Source organism: Oryzias latipes, chromosome 21 (assembly GCF_053564925.1).
Source record: "Oryzias latipes strain Hd-rR chromosome 21, Olatipes_Hd-rR_3.1".
Lineage (NCBI taxonomy): Eukaryota > Metazoa > Chordata > Actinopteri > Beloniformes > Adrianichthyidae > Oryzias > Oryzias latipes.
Window position 1 is genome coordinate 580475 of NC_136257.1, and position 16473 is coordinate 596947.

At 42.2% G+C, this 16473-nt stretch overlaps 2 protein-coding genes across 2 annotated transcripts; both read left to right on the forward strand.

Moving 5' to 3' along the window:
• The first annotated feature begins 4526 nt into the window (after nt 1-4526).
• LOC101164459 (gamma-crystallin M3-like) lies at nt 4527-5402 on the forward strand. Its single transcript, XM_011494273.4, has 3 exons — nt 4527-4648; nt 4761-5003; nt 5083-5402. The coding sequence occupies exons 1-3, from the start codon at nt 4619-4621 to the stop codon at nt 5356-5358; spliced, it is 549 nt and encodes a 182-aa protein (XP_011492575.1). The 5' UTR covers nt 4527-4618; the 3' UTR covers nt 5359-5402.
• A 6247-nt stretch (nt 5403-11649) lies between these two features.
• LOC144988824 (gamma-crystallin M3-like) lies at nt 11650-12524 on the forward strand. The gene is made up of 3 exons (XM_078939838.1): nt 11650-11799; nt 11873-12112; nt 12187-12524. Exons 1-3 carry the CDS (start codon nt 11662-11664, stop codon nt 12463-12465), a joined length of 657 nt encoding a protein of 218 aa, XP_078795964.1. The 5' UTR covers nt 11650-11661; the 3' UTR covers nt 12466-12524.
• Nucleotides 12525-16473: the final 3949 nt, after the last annotated feature.

The following is a 16473-nucleotide window of genomic DNA, read 5'->3' on the forward strand; positions in this document are numbered from 1 at the left end:
AGATGTTGAGTCTTTTTTTCTGTCACTTGATTTACAACATGGGTACCATTATCACTTCCTATCACTTGTGGTATGCCAAAGGTTGGGATTATTCTTTTACAAGTAGTTTTAGCCACTGTGATAGCATCCTGTGTTGCACATGAAAAAATTTCTACCCATTTAGAAAAAACATCAATAGTTACTAAACAATATTTAGTCGGTTGCTTTTATTTAATTCAATAAAATCCATATAGATTGCATGGAAAGGAAAAGGTAGTTCAGGAAATTTTCCCATTTTAGGTCTAACATTGCCTTGGGGATTATGGCGCACACATGAAAGACATTGTTTACAAAAAGTTTTGAATAGAAAAATTTGATTAGAGAATAAATCCATAAGTTTCATGAGAAAGTGAGTACTTGCTCCTTTACTGACCTCAAACAAAAGCCGCACACACATGGTATGCAGGTGATATGTAAGTGTCCATAGGATGTCCACACACATTTCTAACAGTCAGGCTGCAAACAAGGAGCACACTTGTGATGTGAACAGCACTAACGGGCTCCTTGCACAGTCGGCAGGATTTTGGGGGGTTGAAGAAATGAAAAATCTGAAGAAGCACCTGCGTTTCACCTACTTCACTCTGACTTTACCCTTGCGTGTTGCAAAAGTACTTACTACAACCTTTCGCTTGCAACATGCTCAAAGAAAAAATGTTTATGAAAATCTTCGCTCTACAGGCTCACCGAGAGGTCTACGACCTTGCTATTGTGTGCCGGCCACTTGGCATAAGCAATAAGCTTAAAAGGGAAGCTGTGTCTAAAGGCCCGTTCACACCGGGACGAATTTCGCGCGCGATTTTCGCCGATGTTTAACGCTTCGTGACTAAACAAAGGGCACCAATGAGAGTGTGCACACCGACTCAAAAAAACGCCACGCGTCAAAGCGTCAAAAAAAAAACCCGCCACGCGTTTGTTTGTTTTTTTTGACGCGTCGAAATCTATTCGACCAATGAGAGTTGCGCTTTTGCACACGTGTCTGGAGCCTCTGAAGTTACAGTAAAACACAACTTGGGGGCGCTCAAACACAAAACTGCCTTGCTGAGCACACATACCAGCGAAGAAGATAGACGCCAAGTAGCGTCTACACTGCCGCGAAGAAATAATGACGGGCATTCTAAAATATCCCCGAACCAAGCACCAGTTGGAGCTACTGATGCTGGAAATATTCATGTTTTCTTTGTATGATTCTGACAAGCGCGTAAATACTTGCTTTCTTCTTCTGAGGGAAAAGCGACTTTAAGAAGCCTAAAGTTGCGCAGCGCCACCTTGTGTACAGGAGTATTTCTGTTTACATTAAGCGCCATCTAATGTCAGGGAATGAAATTGCATGTTCGCTCGGCTCATCGTCAGCGAAAATCGCCTGGGTGTGAACACAAAAAACGTGGCGAAAAACGCTGGCGAATAACGCCTGGCGAATATATTCGTCCCGGTGTGTACGGGCCTTAAGGCTTTATCTCATGACCCATGAACAGGAGTCACAAGATCAATTCAGCAATGCAGCAGGAAATTCTTGAAAGGAGGTACATGTCTCAGATTTTTGTTCCCACTGCAGTTTCCCATTATGCTGCCTTTTGCTGTGGGTAGAAGCCACCTTGGTCATTTCTGAAGGAAATGAGAAGAGTTGGAACTAAATCTCCTATTGCAAAAGTAACACACTGCATACTGTAACAGAGAAACTCCCTGAAGTAGAAGGATTGGAAAGAGGAAACTGAGCCCCTCCACTAGAGCAAGTGCTGGACTCCAGTTATTTTATCTTTGAATTTTGTCATTCATTCCAAAGGAAATCATAGAGCAGCCCTCTTCAAACTGCGTCAAGGCTTCATCTACTCAAGGCTTCCATTCAATGTTCGTTCTGTGGTCCATGTTGGCCAGGTCACTCTATAGTGAACCAGATGGACGGGACAGAATGACAACCAGAAGAGACAGTCTTTAGTCTTTGTAACAGGGTTAGTAACAGGAAGGACCACCTTGATGCTTGGAGTCAGAAAGTAGAGGATCTGTGAGGTGTACATCAAAGTCAAGACAAGTGATAGTTAAGAATTTGAGAGGAGAGGAAGACAAGAAGGGCATTGGTCAGGAAAACAGGAAGGCAAATTGGCGTAGAGCAGGTGAGGGTCAAGATACCAGCCGAAGAACTTATGGTCAGGAGGAAAACAGAGGTTGTCACTGTAACTTAGCATACATAAAGCACTGGAACGAGTAGCAAATACTACTTTGATCTGGCACAGATGTGAAGTCTGTGTGCAGAAGGATCCAGGTGTAGATGATGAGCTTAATTGTGATGACATGGAACAAAGAGAAAAAAGATAAGAGCTGTGGCATCGTCGGAGCATGACTGTCCCACTTCCTATCTGTAGAGTGTCTCGTTGTTGCTCGAGAGACCTACCAATGTTGTGTCATCAGCAAACTTGATCAATTTTGTTCACAAAAACGGTGGCATGCAGTGAGGTTTGAGGCTGGTGAGGCACTGACTCTTTCAGTCAGATTAACAAACATAAAAAAACAATATATTTACTAACTGCCGATTGTGTTTCATGTTTCATCACACTCATAAATAGAAAATTAAACAACAGGACCTAAAACTGAGCCTTGAGTCACTACTTTAGACCCCTCAGGAAAAGAAGAACAGGACCCAGCCACTTGAACAAACTGCATCTTATTCAACAGATGCCGTGTTCCTTTAAATTTTCAAGCAAAAACGTCTATCCAGTGCCTATGCCAAATCCATCGTTCTTCTGGGCGCATGTACACAGTTCAATTCTAATCCGACGTTTGATCTGATCAAAGACACTTTGCACATGTAACCACAGCTAGGGTCTTCAAAGCAATGAACTTCAGGGAGTGTATGAGTGAAGGCCTACATCCTTTCAAAGGCGTGTTTTCTCATGACTCACACTTGATTCTTGATCATTTCTCCAGTGTTGCCGACCATTTTGGATCTTCCATGATCTCATAAATACTGAATGGAGAGAGTGCTCTCTGCCTATTTTTACTCCATGCTGCCAATGCTATTCTTTAAGCATTCGAAGGATTCAGTGGTTTGGTTTGGTTCTTAGTTTTCTTGTTGTCAGTCACTCCACTTTCAGGTTCCACAGCTGTCTTCAGTTCAGTTAATGACCCTCAGCCTATTTAAGTGTCTTGTTTTCTGTTCATCCTTGTCAGGTCATCTGCTCTGTTGTGTCACCGTTTGATTTGTCCCCATAGTTTTGTCATGATTTAGTTTGTTAATTTAATGTTTTATTTCCTGTCACCAAGCCTGGTCTCCTGCATTTTGGGTCCTCCACCACCATTTCATGACAAGCATGTTCTCTGTCTAAAAATGATGGTCTGAAAATTGTGAATGGTTTGGTCCAGTCAGGTATTTTTCCATGATCCTTCTAGGCTGCAGGTGTTTCTGAAGAAAAGCAGTCTGGATTCGTCTATTTCTAGCACTTCCCTCTGCTGTTCAGTCTACACGTGCTCATTTTGGGATAGATAATAAATACTGTTTGATACCACAGTTATGAAGATGACCTTCAGCTTTATGTACAGGAGCTCCGTCACTAAACCATCACGGTCCATCTGACTCCCTGCTGCTGCTTAGAGCAGCAAAACTCTTGCATCCAGTCAAACAGACAGTTTTTGCTTTTGAAACAAGAAGGTAAGAGTGACTGTAAAAAACTAATTTTAGAGGAATAAAGGAGATCTACTAAACTCTGAATTGAGTTTCAATTCTCACATTAAATCATCTTCTTAGCCTCTCAATGCTATTTTCCTCATGAGGATAAAGAGTAACTGTTCTCCACTTTGAACTCATGTCTGACAAAAATTCTAACTACTTTGAATAATAAAATTTCTTGGACACATTGTTTTGCAGTTAATTGCCTTAAATCATTCTTAAAATTAAATATAAGAAGTGAAATCAATTTACTGCTATTTTTTTAACTTAACATTCAGTGAGGATGCTCAAGTTCATGACCTTATCAGTGTGTGAACACTCCAAGTACTAGAACATACGTTAATGCAGTAATGTAGTGTGTGTGTTAGCAACATCACACGTATACAAAAGAGGTCCCTTCATTCTGTGCAACATGAAGACCACACAATAGAAGGGATTACACTGAGCCACAGTTTACTGTGTTTGTTTTTCAGCTTATGTTGCACTTAAGTCATTGAATGTACATTAGATCTTAATCAATGCAAAACAAATACATATACAAAACAGTTTCCTCTCAAGGCATAAAGAAATGTTGAGACTGTGTCATTCTGCCTAAAAAAGTAATTCCTCATGTTGTAACATTAAATACATGGTGGGAAATGGAAAGTAGTACTATAACAGAGACGATACCTGACCAGCTGAGAAAACAAGCTTTGTGTTAGCTGTCGAAAGGGTGAACTTCTCAAATCTTCGAGCATGTGATTACATGAAACAGAGGTTCAGACCGGCGCACGGCTCTATACATTGTTGCTGGGTCAGTGGTTTAAACAAAAGGGGCCCACTGTCAGTATAGGTTGCAGTCAAGTATAAAAGCAAGAGTAAATCCAGTTGGGACAGCAGTGCAGCAGTGGAACAAACCACAGCAGTAGCTCAATTAAGAGTATGTCTACCACCGATATGAACATGGGCAAGGTAAGCTTCAGCCAATACTCCTTTAAATCAGATAAAAAGGGTTATGCAGTACAGACAGTAAAGGGTGTTTAGGAAGCCTAAATGTAAATAGATGTGCTCTGATGCATTTCAGATCATCTTCTACGAAGACAGGAACTTCCAGGGTCGCTCCTATGAGTGCATGAGCGACTGCTCCGACATGTCCTCCTACCTGAGCAGGTGTCACTCCTGCAGGGTGGAGAGCGGCTGCTTCATGGTCTACGACCGTCCCAACTACATGGGGAACCAGTACTTCATGAGGAGGGGCGAGTACGCCGACTACATGAGCATGTTCGGATGGAGCGGGGGCATCAGGTCCTGCCGCATGATCCCCATGGTTAGTTTTTGGGAAAATGCACCATCAAGTGGTTCAACATCATCAAAAACATTCAACACTTTTTGTTCTGTCCAAACAGTACCGGGGTCAGTTCAGGATGAGGATCTATGAGAGGGAGAACTTCGAAGGTCAGATGTACGAGATGATGGACGACTGCGACAACATCATGGACCGATACCGCATGAACAACTGCATGTCCTGCAACGTGATGGACGGCCACTGGCTGATGTACGAGCAGCCCCACTACAGAGGCAGGATGATTTACATGAGGCCCGGGGAGTACCGCAGCTTCAGGGACATGGGCTTCAGCGGCATGAGGTTCATGAGCATGAGGCGCATCATGGACATGTGCTAGATGTCTTCATTCTGAAATAAAAAACGGGGATTTATAAAAAAAAACTTTAAGGCTGTTTTTCTGATCTTTAGTTCATACTCATCTATTGATCTGTTTTGGCAAAATGCAAGTTTTATGAAAAACATCACAGATTATACTCGGTACATCGAAGACAATGCAAACACAGTTTAAAAGTATGAAAAACTCAACAATCGTAGACCAGTGTCCCAAACCCCAGGCCGCAGACCGGTACTGGTCCGTGTGCCACAAGGTACCGGGTCGCCGACAGAAAAAAATATCCACACTGACTTTTTTATGTTTTCCATTTGGTTTATTTTATGATGCTGAAGGAAGTTTTATTTTGACAAACTACCTGATTCTGTTCACCATCTGTCTGTCTTGATATGTCACGTGACTTTAAACTGCTGCTTGGACCGCTAAGTTAGGAACTCAACGCTCGAAGGCTAATGAAAACCAAACATTAAAATGGAGAGAAAAGTTTGAGTGAGGAAATAAAAGATTCAGTCTGAAATAAAAGTCTTTAACTTCACAGAAACATGAAGCTGCTGTTTACAGACAAAACTCTGAGTTTTCCTCCAAATATGATTTTTTCAGACAGTTGTTCTCACGCAGCAGAAGCTGCTCTGCCTTGATTTACAGAGACTGATTCTAGAAAGTTTTGTTATTTATAGTTATGTACAGAAAATATCAGCTTTATGGACGCATATAAAGCTAGTGTCCAGTTGTTAGCATTCATTTTAATGTGTCACAAAGTTTACATTTAAACTAGCCACAAACATTTTACAGAGAATGAAAATTCAATCAAATAAAGTATTCACTTACAGATCCAAATGATCAGAATCAGGTGTTCTAATCACTTTACCTGACACAGGTGTATAAAATCATCAGTCAGACATGCATGTTTCTACAAACATGTGTGACAGAATGTGCGGCTCTAACTGTCAGGACCCCCCCTGTGCATCAAATCCAGAGGTGAACTGTCCTAAATCCTCCACAGTCAGCTGTCAGCTCCATCAGAGTTTGGGAACAACAGCAGCTCAGCCTCCATGTGGTCGACCCCTAAACTGATGGAGAGGGGTCACGGATGCTGAAGGTCAAAGAGGTCTCTGACTTTCTGCAGTCAGTTGCTGCAGACCTCCAGACGTCATGCGACCTTCAGGTCAGTCCAGGTCCAGCACGCACAGAGCTTCATGGAATGGTTTCCATGGCGAGCAGCTGCATCCAAACACACATCACCAAGTGAATGCAAAGCGTCGATGCAGCGGTGGAAAGCACGCCGCCACTGGACTCTAGAGCAGTGACACGCCTTCTCTGGAGAGATGGATCACACTTTTCCATCTGGAAATCTGATGGAGGAGTCTGGGTTTGGAGGTTTCCAGGACAACGGTACATTTGGGACTGCATTGTTGTGAGTGTGGAGGAGGAATCATGGTGTGGGCTTGTTGGTCAGGACTTTGGCTTTGCCCCTCAGTTCCAGTGAAAGGAACTCTGAATGCTTCAGGATACCAAAACATTCTGGACAGTTCCATGATCCCAACCTTGTGGGAACAGTTTGGAGCGGCCCCTTCCTCTTCCAACATGACTGTGCAGCAGAGCACAAAGCAAGGTCTTTTGGAAAAACGGTCCAAAATTTCAAAAACACTCCTCAACCTTGTGGACAGTTGAAGCTGTGATCGCTGCAAAAGGTGGACCCACATCCTATTGAACTCTAGGGGTTAGGAATGGGACGGCCCCTTAGTTCATATGTGAGTCATGACGGTGAGCCAATAGTTTTGGTGATATAGTGAATGTTGTATCGTGACATGTATCGTATTGCCAGACTCTTGCCAATCCCCAGCCCTACATGTATAGATCAACGTAAAGAACAGGTTTTGTTTTTTTTAGGGTAGGGCACTGAGAGGACACTTCCTGATTACTGGCAGTGATGTCCAAGCACCCCCCCCCCCCCGTACCAAGGGTCCTACATGTATAAGGTGCAATTAAAACCGAGGGGGGGGGGGGGGGGCCCTATTCCATACGGCAACCATGGGAGGGGAACCACTGCCAAGTATCTCCTCCCCCCAAGGTGCATCGCAGGTTGACCCCCCGTCCCCCCATCACCCTAATAAGAGATTATATGAGGAAGTGGGAAAGTCGGGACAGCTGGTAATAATAATAATAATAATAATAATCCATTTTATTTAAAGCGCCTTTCAAGAAACCCAAGGACACTTTACAAAACAAAGGTTAAAAATAGACATTAAAAGCACAATAAAAATAGTAGAAAAAATAAAAAGTGAATCAGGATGGGAAGGCAGAAATGAACAGATGGGTTTTGAGTTTAGATCTGAAAGTAGGCAGAGAGTCTATGTTACGGAGGTCAGGAGGGAGGGAATTCCAGAGTTTGGGAGCAGAGCAGCTGAAGGCTCTGCTTCCCATTGTGAAGAGTCGGGCGGGAGGGACAGAGAGCTGAACAGAGGAGGAGGATCGAAGATAACGAGAGGGGGTTTGATATGAAGGAGGTCGGAGAGATAAGGAGGAGCCAGGTTATGGAGGGCCTTAAAGGTGAACAGGGGGAGTTTGAATTGGATTCTGGAGGTTATGGGGAGCCAGTGTAGCTGGTGGAGAATTGGAGTGATGTGACTGAAGGAGGGGGTTCTGGAGATGATGCGGGCAGCTGAGTTCTGGACCAGTTGGAGCTTATTGAGGGTTTTTTGTGGGAGACCAAAGAGGAGAGAATTACAATAATCTAAACGGGAAGTGACCAGACTGTGGACCAGGATAGAAGCAGAGGGGACAGTGAGGGAGGGGTGTAGACGATTAATGTTGCGTAGATGGAAATGTGCTGACCGAGTAATGTTATTGATGTGGGACTGAAAAGATAAGGTGCTATCTAGGATGACACCCAGACTCTTTACCTGAGGGGAGGGGGAGACAGAAGATGAATCAATGGAAAGAGTTAGACTTGTGGCTTTGGAGAGGGTGGATTTGGAACCAACTAGAAGTAGCTCGGTTTTATCGCTATTGAGTTTGAGAAGGTTTAAGGTGAACCATTTTTTTATTTCAGACAGACAGGAGTGGAGAGAGGAGGGTGGAAGAGAGGAGTCAGGTTTACTGGATACATAGAGCTGGGTGTCATCCGTAAAACAGTGAAAATTAACATTAAATTTACGGAAGATATTGCCAAGGGGAAGAAGATAAGTAATGAAAAGAAGAGGACCAAGGACAGAACCTTGGGGGACACCAGAAGAGACAGAGGAAGGCTGAGATTTAAATGATTTAAGATGAATGAATTGGGTTCGGTCTGAGAGGTAGGATTGAAACCAACGGAGGGGGTGGAGGTGATGCCGAGGGAGGAGAGCCTTTGGAGGAGGATGGAATGAGAAATGGTATCAAAGGCTGCACTCAGGTCAAGGAGGATGAGGATGGTGAGGAGGCCAGAATCAGCTGCAATGAGAAGATCATTGGTGATCTTGAGCAGAGCAGTCTCAGTGCTGTGGGAGGGGCGGAAGCCAGACTGAAAAGGTTCCAGAAGATTATTGTGTTTCAGATGATCATAGAGTTGAGAGGCGACTATTTTCTCTAGAATTTTGGAAATGAAGGGAAGGTTGGAAATTGGACGGAGATTATTGAATACGTTGGGATCTGAACCGGGTTTTTTCAGGATGGGTTTAACAGCTGCCGTTTTAAAAAGTGATGGGACAGTACCAGATGAGAGTGACCAGTGAATAATGGCAGTAATGAGCGGAAGGAGAGATGGGAGGCAGGCTATAACTAAAGATGTTGGGAGGGGATCAAGAGAACAGGTGGTCGGTTTGGATTTTAGGATGAGAGAGGAAATTTCCTCGTGGTCAGGCAGTTGAAAGGAGGAAAACATGTGATTGAGAGAGAAAGAGTCAGGGATGGGAGGGAGGAGAGAAGAGCTAAGCTGTTGATGGATGACTTGAATTTTCTTGTTAAAGAACGACATGAAGGAGTTACAGGTTTCAATGGAAAAGAAATGGGGAGGGAGAGAGTCAGGGGTAGACTGTCCCCCGCTGGTCAAACAGCGGTCAGCTGGATTTTAAAAGACCTATGATGAGATTTTCTCCTGACATCTTCAGTTCTGCATAACATAAAAGACGTGTAAGAAAGCAAAGTGAGAACACAAAAACCAACTGTTATGTCAGGGCAGAATTGGAATAATAGATTACAAATTTGACTCAAATGTGTTGTCATTCAGCATAACCATATTTTTCCTATTATTTAACCTTTTGATTCAGTCCATTAACTAAATAAACTTTAACCTTCAATGCAATTTTTGTCTGTTTAAAAAAACTTTAAGTGCTTGTCTGCTCTGAAGCCGGTTCATACTTTAAAGCGATATGTAATCGCTCGGGTCGCATTGGCTGCAGGGCCATTGGAACAGAATCCTCCCAACCGCTGGGAAATGCCCGTAGTGCAATTACATGCAAATCGCATCATTTAACCTGAATTTATTTTTGAGTAATTAGACAATGGAGCCACTCTGTCCAGTAAAATGTCTTTTTTCTTTTTTACATTAACCCTTGTGCTATCCTAGGCACTTTACCATTGGGAGTTCAAAATAAAGATTACAATTCAATCTTAAAATCTGAATAAATTGCATTTTAAATGGTGATGGCTTTTCATGTCATTTAAATGAAAATGCAGCTTGAAATTTACGATTCATTAAAAAAAAGACATTTCAATACATGGTTTGCTTTAAATTCATTTTAAAGTAACTGAAAATCTATTGCATTTCAATTTCTACTGTTACAAGGATGCTACTAATAAAGATGCATTTACCGTGGATTTGCATTTATCATATGTAGAAAATACCACTTTTTAGAAGGATTTTATTTCATTGTAAAGTATTTATTCACCACACAGTAACCCTTGTGCTATCTTAGGCACTTTAACATTGGGAGTGGGGTCATCTAGACCCACTAGACAGTGCTCTGAACCTTTTTTCTTCAATGATTTGTGATCTTCACTGGTGTCCATGGATTACATGAAATCTTTCCACCTTTATCCACCTTTGTCATGGTAGGGGGAACACCTCAATGGAAGGGGGGGGGTCATCTAAGATAACACACGGGATAAGGCAGCGGTGTCGAACTCTTTTTCACTGGGGGCCACATCAGCATAGTGTCTGTCCTCAAAGTGCCAGATATAACTTATACATGTAACTAAATGTAATGAAAAATAAATGTAACTACTCCTTAATGGTAAATTACTCATTATTTATTTATTATAACTTTTTAAAGTGACAATTCCAGCTGCATAGAAAACACATGTTGCTTGTTATTCTAACATAAATCCTTTTACATTTGATTCTGTCAGGTTAGGTTATGTGGACAGTGTTTAAGTCCTGATGTATAGATGACCAATCCAACATTTAAAGTCTGATTCCCCCTAGATATGAATAAATACACACCAATGTTTATTTTTATTTTAAGAACTTAAAAACCTTTATGCTCTCGTGGGCCACATGAAATGACATGGAGGGCCACATTTGGCCCCCGGGCCTTGAGGTTGACACATCTGACATAAAGTCTTTTTATTTAGTTTTACATTATACAAGTTTTGCATTATACAATACACAATCCAGATGCATTACAGAGTTTTGAAAGTCTGAAAAACAAATTACTAACACATGTATTTATAATATTGTATGGCTAAAATAGACATAGCTAGAAAGATGAATAAAATAAACAAAATACCCAGTACCCCCCTCCCTGTCACTGCCACAGCCATGTCATCACTCCTTTGATATTGTAAGGTTATTGTAATGATATTGCAATGTTTTTTTTCTTATTGTGATGCTTTGCCAACACAACATAATTGAAGAAAAGTCATAATTTGGTGAAATCTTGAGAAATGTGTTTGTTATGAAGACTGACAGACAGATGGAAAATAATTTAAACTGTTGTGAGATTTTCATTCATAATTTTCTTCATAACTGAATTACGGGGTTATCAGTGCTGGTGGTTGAACTGTGAGACAAAAGTACTGCCAGCGATAAAAAACATCTAGAGTGACCTACTATCTGACGTCTGTCTGTAGTTTGTCAGATATTTTGCTAGTATGATTACAAACAGTCAGTTTCTATATTTTGGTGTTGAACATTTTAAATGATGTAAGATGAAATTAAAATTAAGCATTAAAGGTTGAGTTTTAATAATAGGAACATCTGTGAAAACACCATCATTCAGCAACATAAACAATAGAAAGTGGGGCCTATTCTCACAAATGCAACCATCGCAAATCACTATCTGTTAAATGTCCCTTTGAAGTGAACCGTATATGGTGGGCCTCTGCCCCATGTTGCTCTGTCAGGAGTTTGAACAATGGGGTCATGAATCATTTGGGTGTGAGGCCAGGTATAAAAGCAGTACATCAATAAAACCGTGCCACACTTTGAGTCAGACTGTTGGAACTGTAGCCATGACCATGGGCAAGGTAGGAGCAGCATCAGATCCCGACTGAGCTGCTAATCTAACGCCTATTCTAAGTTATTCCTATTTTCTTCCAGATCATCTTCTACGAGGACAGGAACTTCCAGGGTCGTTCCTATGAGACCAGCAGCGACTGCGCTGACATGACCTCCTACCTGACCAGGTGTCACTCCTGCCGGGTGGAGAGCGGCTGCTTCATGGTTTATGACCGAGCCAACTACATGGGGAACCAGTTCTTCGTCAGGAGAGGGGAATACTCTGACTACCAGCGTATGGGCATGAGTGACTGCATCAGGTCCTGCAGAATGATCCCCATGGTACGACAGAAGTCAGCGGCTGATGGTTACAGGGATGCAAAGGGGTGATCGACTTTACTCATTTCTCTTTGCAGCACAAGGGTCAGTTCAGGATGAGGATCTATGAGAGGGAGAACTTCGGAGGTCAGATGTACGAGATGATGGACGACTGCGACAACATCATGGACCGATACCGCATGAACAACTGCATGTCCTGCAACGTGATGGACGGCCACTGGCTGATGTACGAGCAGCCCCACTACAGAGGCAGGATGATTTACATGAGGCCCGGGGAGTACCGCAGCTTCAGGGACATGGGCTTCAGCGGCATGAGGTTCATGAGCATGAGGCGCATCATGGACTCCTTTTACTAGACTGTTCCTGTCAGAATGCAGACCTCTAAATAAAACTGTCTAATTCTCCTTTACAGTAATTCTGCTTTTTATTTCAATACAAACTGTGTTCTGTACTTTGGTGCCTAAAAGCAAATTCATAATCTCACAACATGAAAAACAAAATAAGCTAAAACACCATTTTGTTACCTGCTCTACAGGTTCAAAGGTCATGCTGTTCTTGGACACATTTTATGTTTGACATCCAGATAAACAATTATTTAGTGTTTGCTTCAAACCATACAAAACACAGATTATTCGCTCCAACTGAAGTAGGGCACCAAGGAAAATGTTTTTCTTCTCAGTCATGTGAAACCGTTTTCCATGTTTGCCGGTTTAGACCATGTCATGAGAAGGACAGAGACATATATATGTATATATATTTATGTATGTATGTATATACATACATAAATATATATACATATATACTTCTACTTCTAAGTTTAAACATGGAATTGGAGTCAGGGTTCCTCCGGGGTCTTAAAAAGTCTTAAAAACACTGAATTTATGATTTTGGAATTACAGTAAAACATTAAAAAGGTCTTGAATTTTGATATCTGAGCTTTAAAAATTGTGCTTTTTGAAACAAATTTCTCATCCAACTTTTTAATTTTCAGGCATTTTTTTATTATTTATTTTTTTACCTTGTCCTGTCCAACAGCTGGACAGACAGAGGAGAATTGAACGCCTCTTGTGTTGGAAATATTTTACTTTCAATATATTTTACTTTCAATTTTCGGCCTTGATCTAATGTCTGCAGACATGACATCGAAGAAACCTATAAACAGAAAAACGGCTGTTAACCAGCAGAAGAAGGAATACCAACCTTGGTCATTGGACTGATTATGGACCCTTTTTTATTTCACAGCATTACCTTGTCATAAAAAATAAATAAATAAATAAATGCTTAATCAATTATTGAAAATGCTTAAATTGATTGATTTCTAATGATATTACTTCACTTGCTCCAAAAAATGGAAAAATTGATTCATGATTTTTCCTAATGTAACATAATTCTGCACATGTTTTAACTTTTGATACTTGATCAAGTTTTGCTATGAAGATTTTTGAAACTGTGTTATGTCTATTTTATTGATATAGTATTTTTTAATCATATACATGACTTTTATAAGAAACATAACCTGCATATATTTTGGATAACTGATCTGCATTTGTCACGTTGATTTCTAAAAGTTATTTTTTACATAATAATTTAAGTATTTCATCTTTGTCATGTGCTTTATTGAAACTTCAGGATTCTTAATTCTGTCTGATAAAAGCTAGGAACCGGATATTGATCAATCATGTCATAAAATGGTTACGGTAGAACAGGGGTGGGATTATATAGGTTTGCTTCCTTCACTCCCTTTCAAATGATTCGTCATTGTATGAATGTATAACTGATGATTGTATTGTTTTTGTGTATTATTCTTATTTGATTGCTTGAAATAACCATTTTACATCAAATCGAAAGCTATGTGATTATTTTGATCAAATAATGCAAATAACGAGCGGCAAAACTAAACGTTATGCATCAAAATGCAGGAGCCCCACCGCCAGACAAAAAAATATATAAACATTTGGTGAAAGATACCTGCCAATAAGAAACGTATTCATGAAAAGACAAAGTTGTGCACAAATTAATACTTAACACCAAATTTCCAAAGAAAATATTAATACAAAATGTTGCTTTGTGTTTGACGTATCTGTTTTGAAAAAGACTTTTCCTTGTCTTGAATACGAAATGTCAAAATTACGTCACACCTTCTCAAAGAGTTTTCTTTATTTTCATGACTATGAAAATTGTAGATTCACACTGAAGGCATCAAAACTATGAATGAACACATATGGAATTATATACATAACTAAAAAGAGTGAAACAACTGTAAATATGTCATATTGTAGGTTCTTCATAGTAGCCATCTTCTGCTTTGATTACTGCTTTGCACACTCTTGGCATTCTCTGGATGAGCTTCAACAGGTAGTCACCTGAAATGTTTTTCACTCCTCAGGTGTGTCCTGTCAGGTTTAATAAGTGTGATTTCTTGCCTTATTAATGGGGTTGGGACCATCAGTTGTGTTGTGCAGAAGTCAGGTGGACACACAGCTGATAGTCCTACTGATTAGACTGTTAGAATTTGGATTATGGGAAGAAAAAAGCAGCTAAGTACAGAAAAACGAGTAAATGGTAAATGGCGTATACTTATATAGTGCTTTCTAACTTCTTTCGAAGGCCCAAAGCACTTTACAGTCACAGACCCATTCACCCAGTCACACACACAGTCACACACACAGTCACACACACATTCACACACTGATGGCGGCTCCGCTGCCGAACACTGGCACCAACCTCCCACCAGAGGCAAGGTGGGGTTCAGTGTCTTGCCCAAGGACACTTCGACACATGGGCGTGCAAGGCGGGAATCGAACCTGCAGTATTACGATCATGGGTCGACCCCCTACCGCTGCACCACGGCCGCCCGAGTAGCCATCATTACTTTTAAGAACTGTGGCCGAGCCTGGTCGGGCCATATTTACAACACCCCTTGTGGGCCCTCTTTTTTTCCCCGGGGTTCCCCCCTCCTGGGCGGGGGCGGCGGGCCCCCTGCCTCACTCCTCCCTGGACCAACCGTGGGCCGGGCGGATGGCTGCCTGGAGTGCGGAGCGGGTCTCCCTTGGGGGGTCCTGGCTCGTACCTGGGGTTGGGGCGGGGGGATGCCCGGAACTCCTGGGTGGTGGTGGGGTGCTCGTTTGGGGCTGTGGGCGTCCTTCTCCGGTGGGGCTCTGCGTTGGGTTCTCCCGGCGCGGCGGGGGGTCTGCTCTCCTGGTTGGGCTGGGGCGGCGCTCTCTTTCCCTCCGTGCTTCCCTGGCCTCTGGCTCTGGGGGCCTTGCGGCGGCCCTGCTGGCCCTCGCCCGGGCGGCGGTTGTTCCCTGCCGGTTCCCGTGTGGCGTTGGGGGGATTCCGGCTGCCGCTGCTGCTGCGGTGGGGGTCTTGGGGTGGGGGTGGCTGGGCACTCTCCCTCCTTCTTTTCACGTTCCACCATCCATTTTAGAAGAACATAAACACTCACCTGAGCACAGGTGTTAGCTCACCTTTCCACTAATAGCTTGCATGACTGAATGACTGAAATATTTCACACTAGTTGGTTTTAAGGCATAAGTATGCGTGTGAACACTATCTGTTTTGTGTACATGTTGACATGTGGACATTTTTGCAGCTAGCAGGTGTGTTTATAACATTTGAGTGTGTGTGTGGACGGGCCCCGCCCTTTTTGTACTGCATTTGAACCTTACCATAATGATTAACAACCAGTAAACTTGTTGCTTTATGCTGCTTCATGGTCTTACCCCCCTTCCCCTCCTATTATCACCCCCTACCCCCCCTCTCTCTAACGTCCCTCTCTTTTCTTCCCCTCTTTCCTTTTCCGTCCGGTCCAACACCAAAGATTTTCAGACATGGTTGAAATTAATAAAGTTTGGCCTCAATTACAAAATGGGTTTATTCAGACATACCTTTGGTTTGTCTGAAGATTAATAACCCCTCTTGTTAAAGCAAAATATGTCCAACACAAGAGGCCCTCAGCTGCCCAGCTGTTGGACAGGACAAGTTAAAAAATAAATAAATAAATAAATAAGAACTGAAGGTCATCCATGATGCTGTAGCCTCAGCTTTATGAACATGTTTCTGTACCAGCGTGCAGCAGCAAATTTGCTGAGCGTTACAACAGAGGCGAAGGAAGCTAATTGGCTGTGCACATTGTGTTTGATCACAGTATAAGGTGTTTATCTGGTACTGTGACTTCTTTGGTACAGATCCTTCTTTTTTTGTTTCTTGATGAAGGCAGTTCATGGTGAAGGATTCATTCATCTTCGAATCCTTTTTTCCCTTTCGGATTCACGGGGCTGCTGGAGCCTATCCCGGCCACTTGTTGGCGACGGCAGGGGGACACCCTGGACAGGTCACCAGTCTGTCTCAGGGTACAGTGTCCA

What these genes read in the sequence shown, in the direction of transcription:
- LOC101164459 (XM_011494273.4), top strand. Translation starts at nt 4,619, where the DNA reads ATGTCTACCACCGATATGAACATGGGCAAG. An exon ending in CCGATATGAACATGGGCAAG is followed by an intron (nt 4,649 to 4,760) that starts GTAAGCTTCAGC and finishes GATGCATTTCAG; the next exon opens with ATCATCTTCTACGAAGACAG. An exon ending in CCTGCCGCATGATCCCCATG is followed by an intron (nt 5,004 to 5,082) that starts GTTAGTTTTTGG and finishes CTGTCCAAACAG; the next exon opens with TACCGGGGTCAGTTCAGGAT.
- LOC144988824 (XM_078939838.1), top strand. Translation starts at nt 11,662, where the DNA reads ATGTTGCTCTGTCAGGAGTTTGAACAATGGGGTCATGAATCATTTGGG. An exon ending in TAGCCATGACCATGGGCAAG is followed by an intron (nt 11,800 to 11,872) that starts GTAGGAGCAGCA and finishes ATTTTCTTCCAG; the next exon opens with ATCATCTTCTACGAGGACAG. An exon ending in CCTGCAGAATGATCCCCATG is followed by an intron (nt 12,113 to 12,186) that starts GTACGACAGAAG and finishes TTCTCTTTGCAG; the next exon opens with CACAAGGGTCAGTTCAGGAT.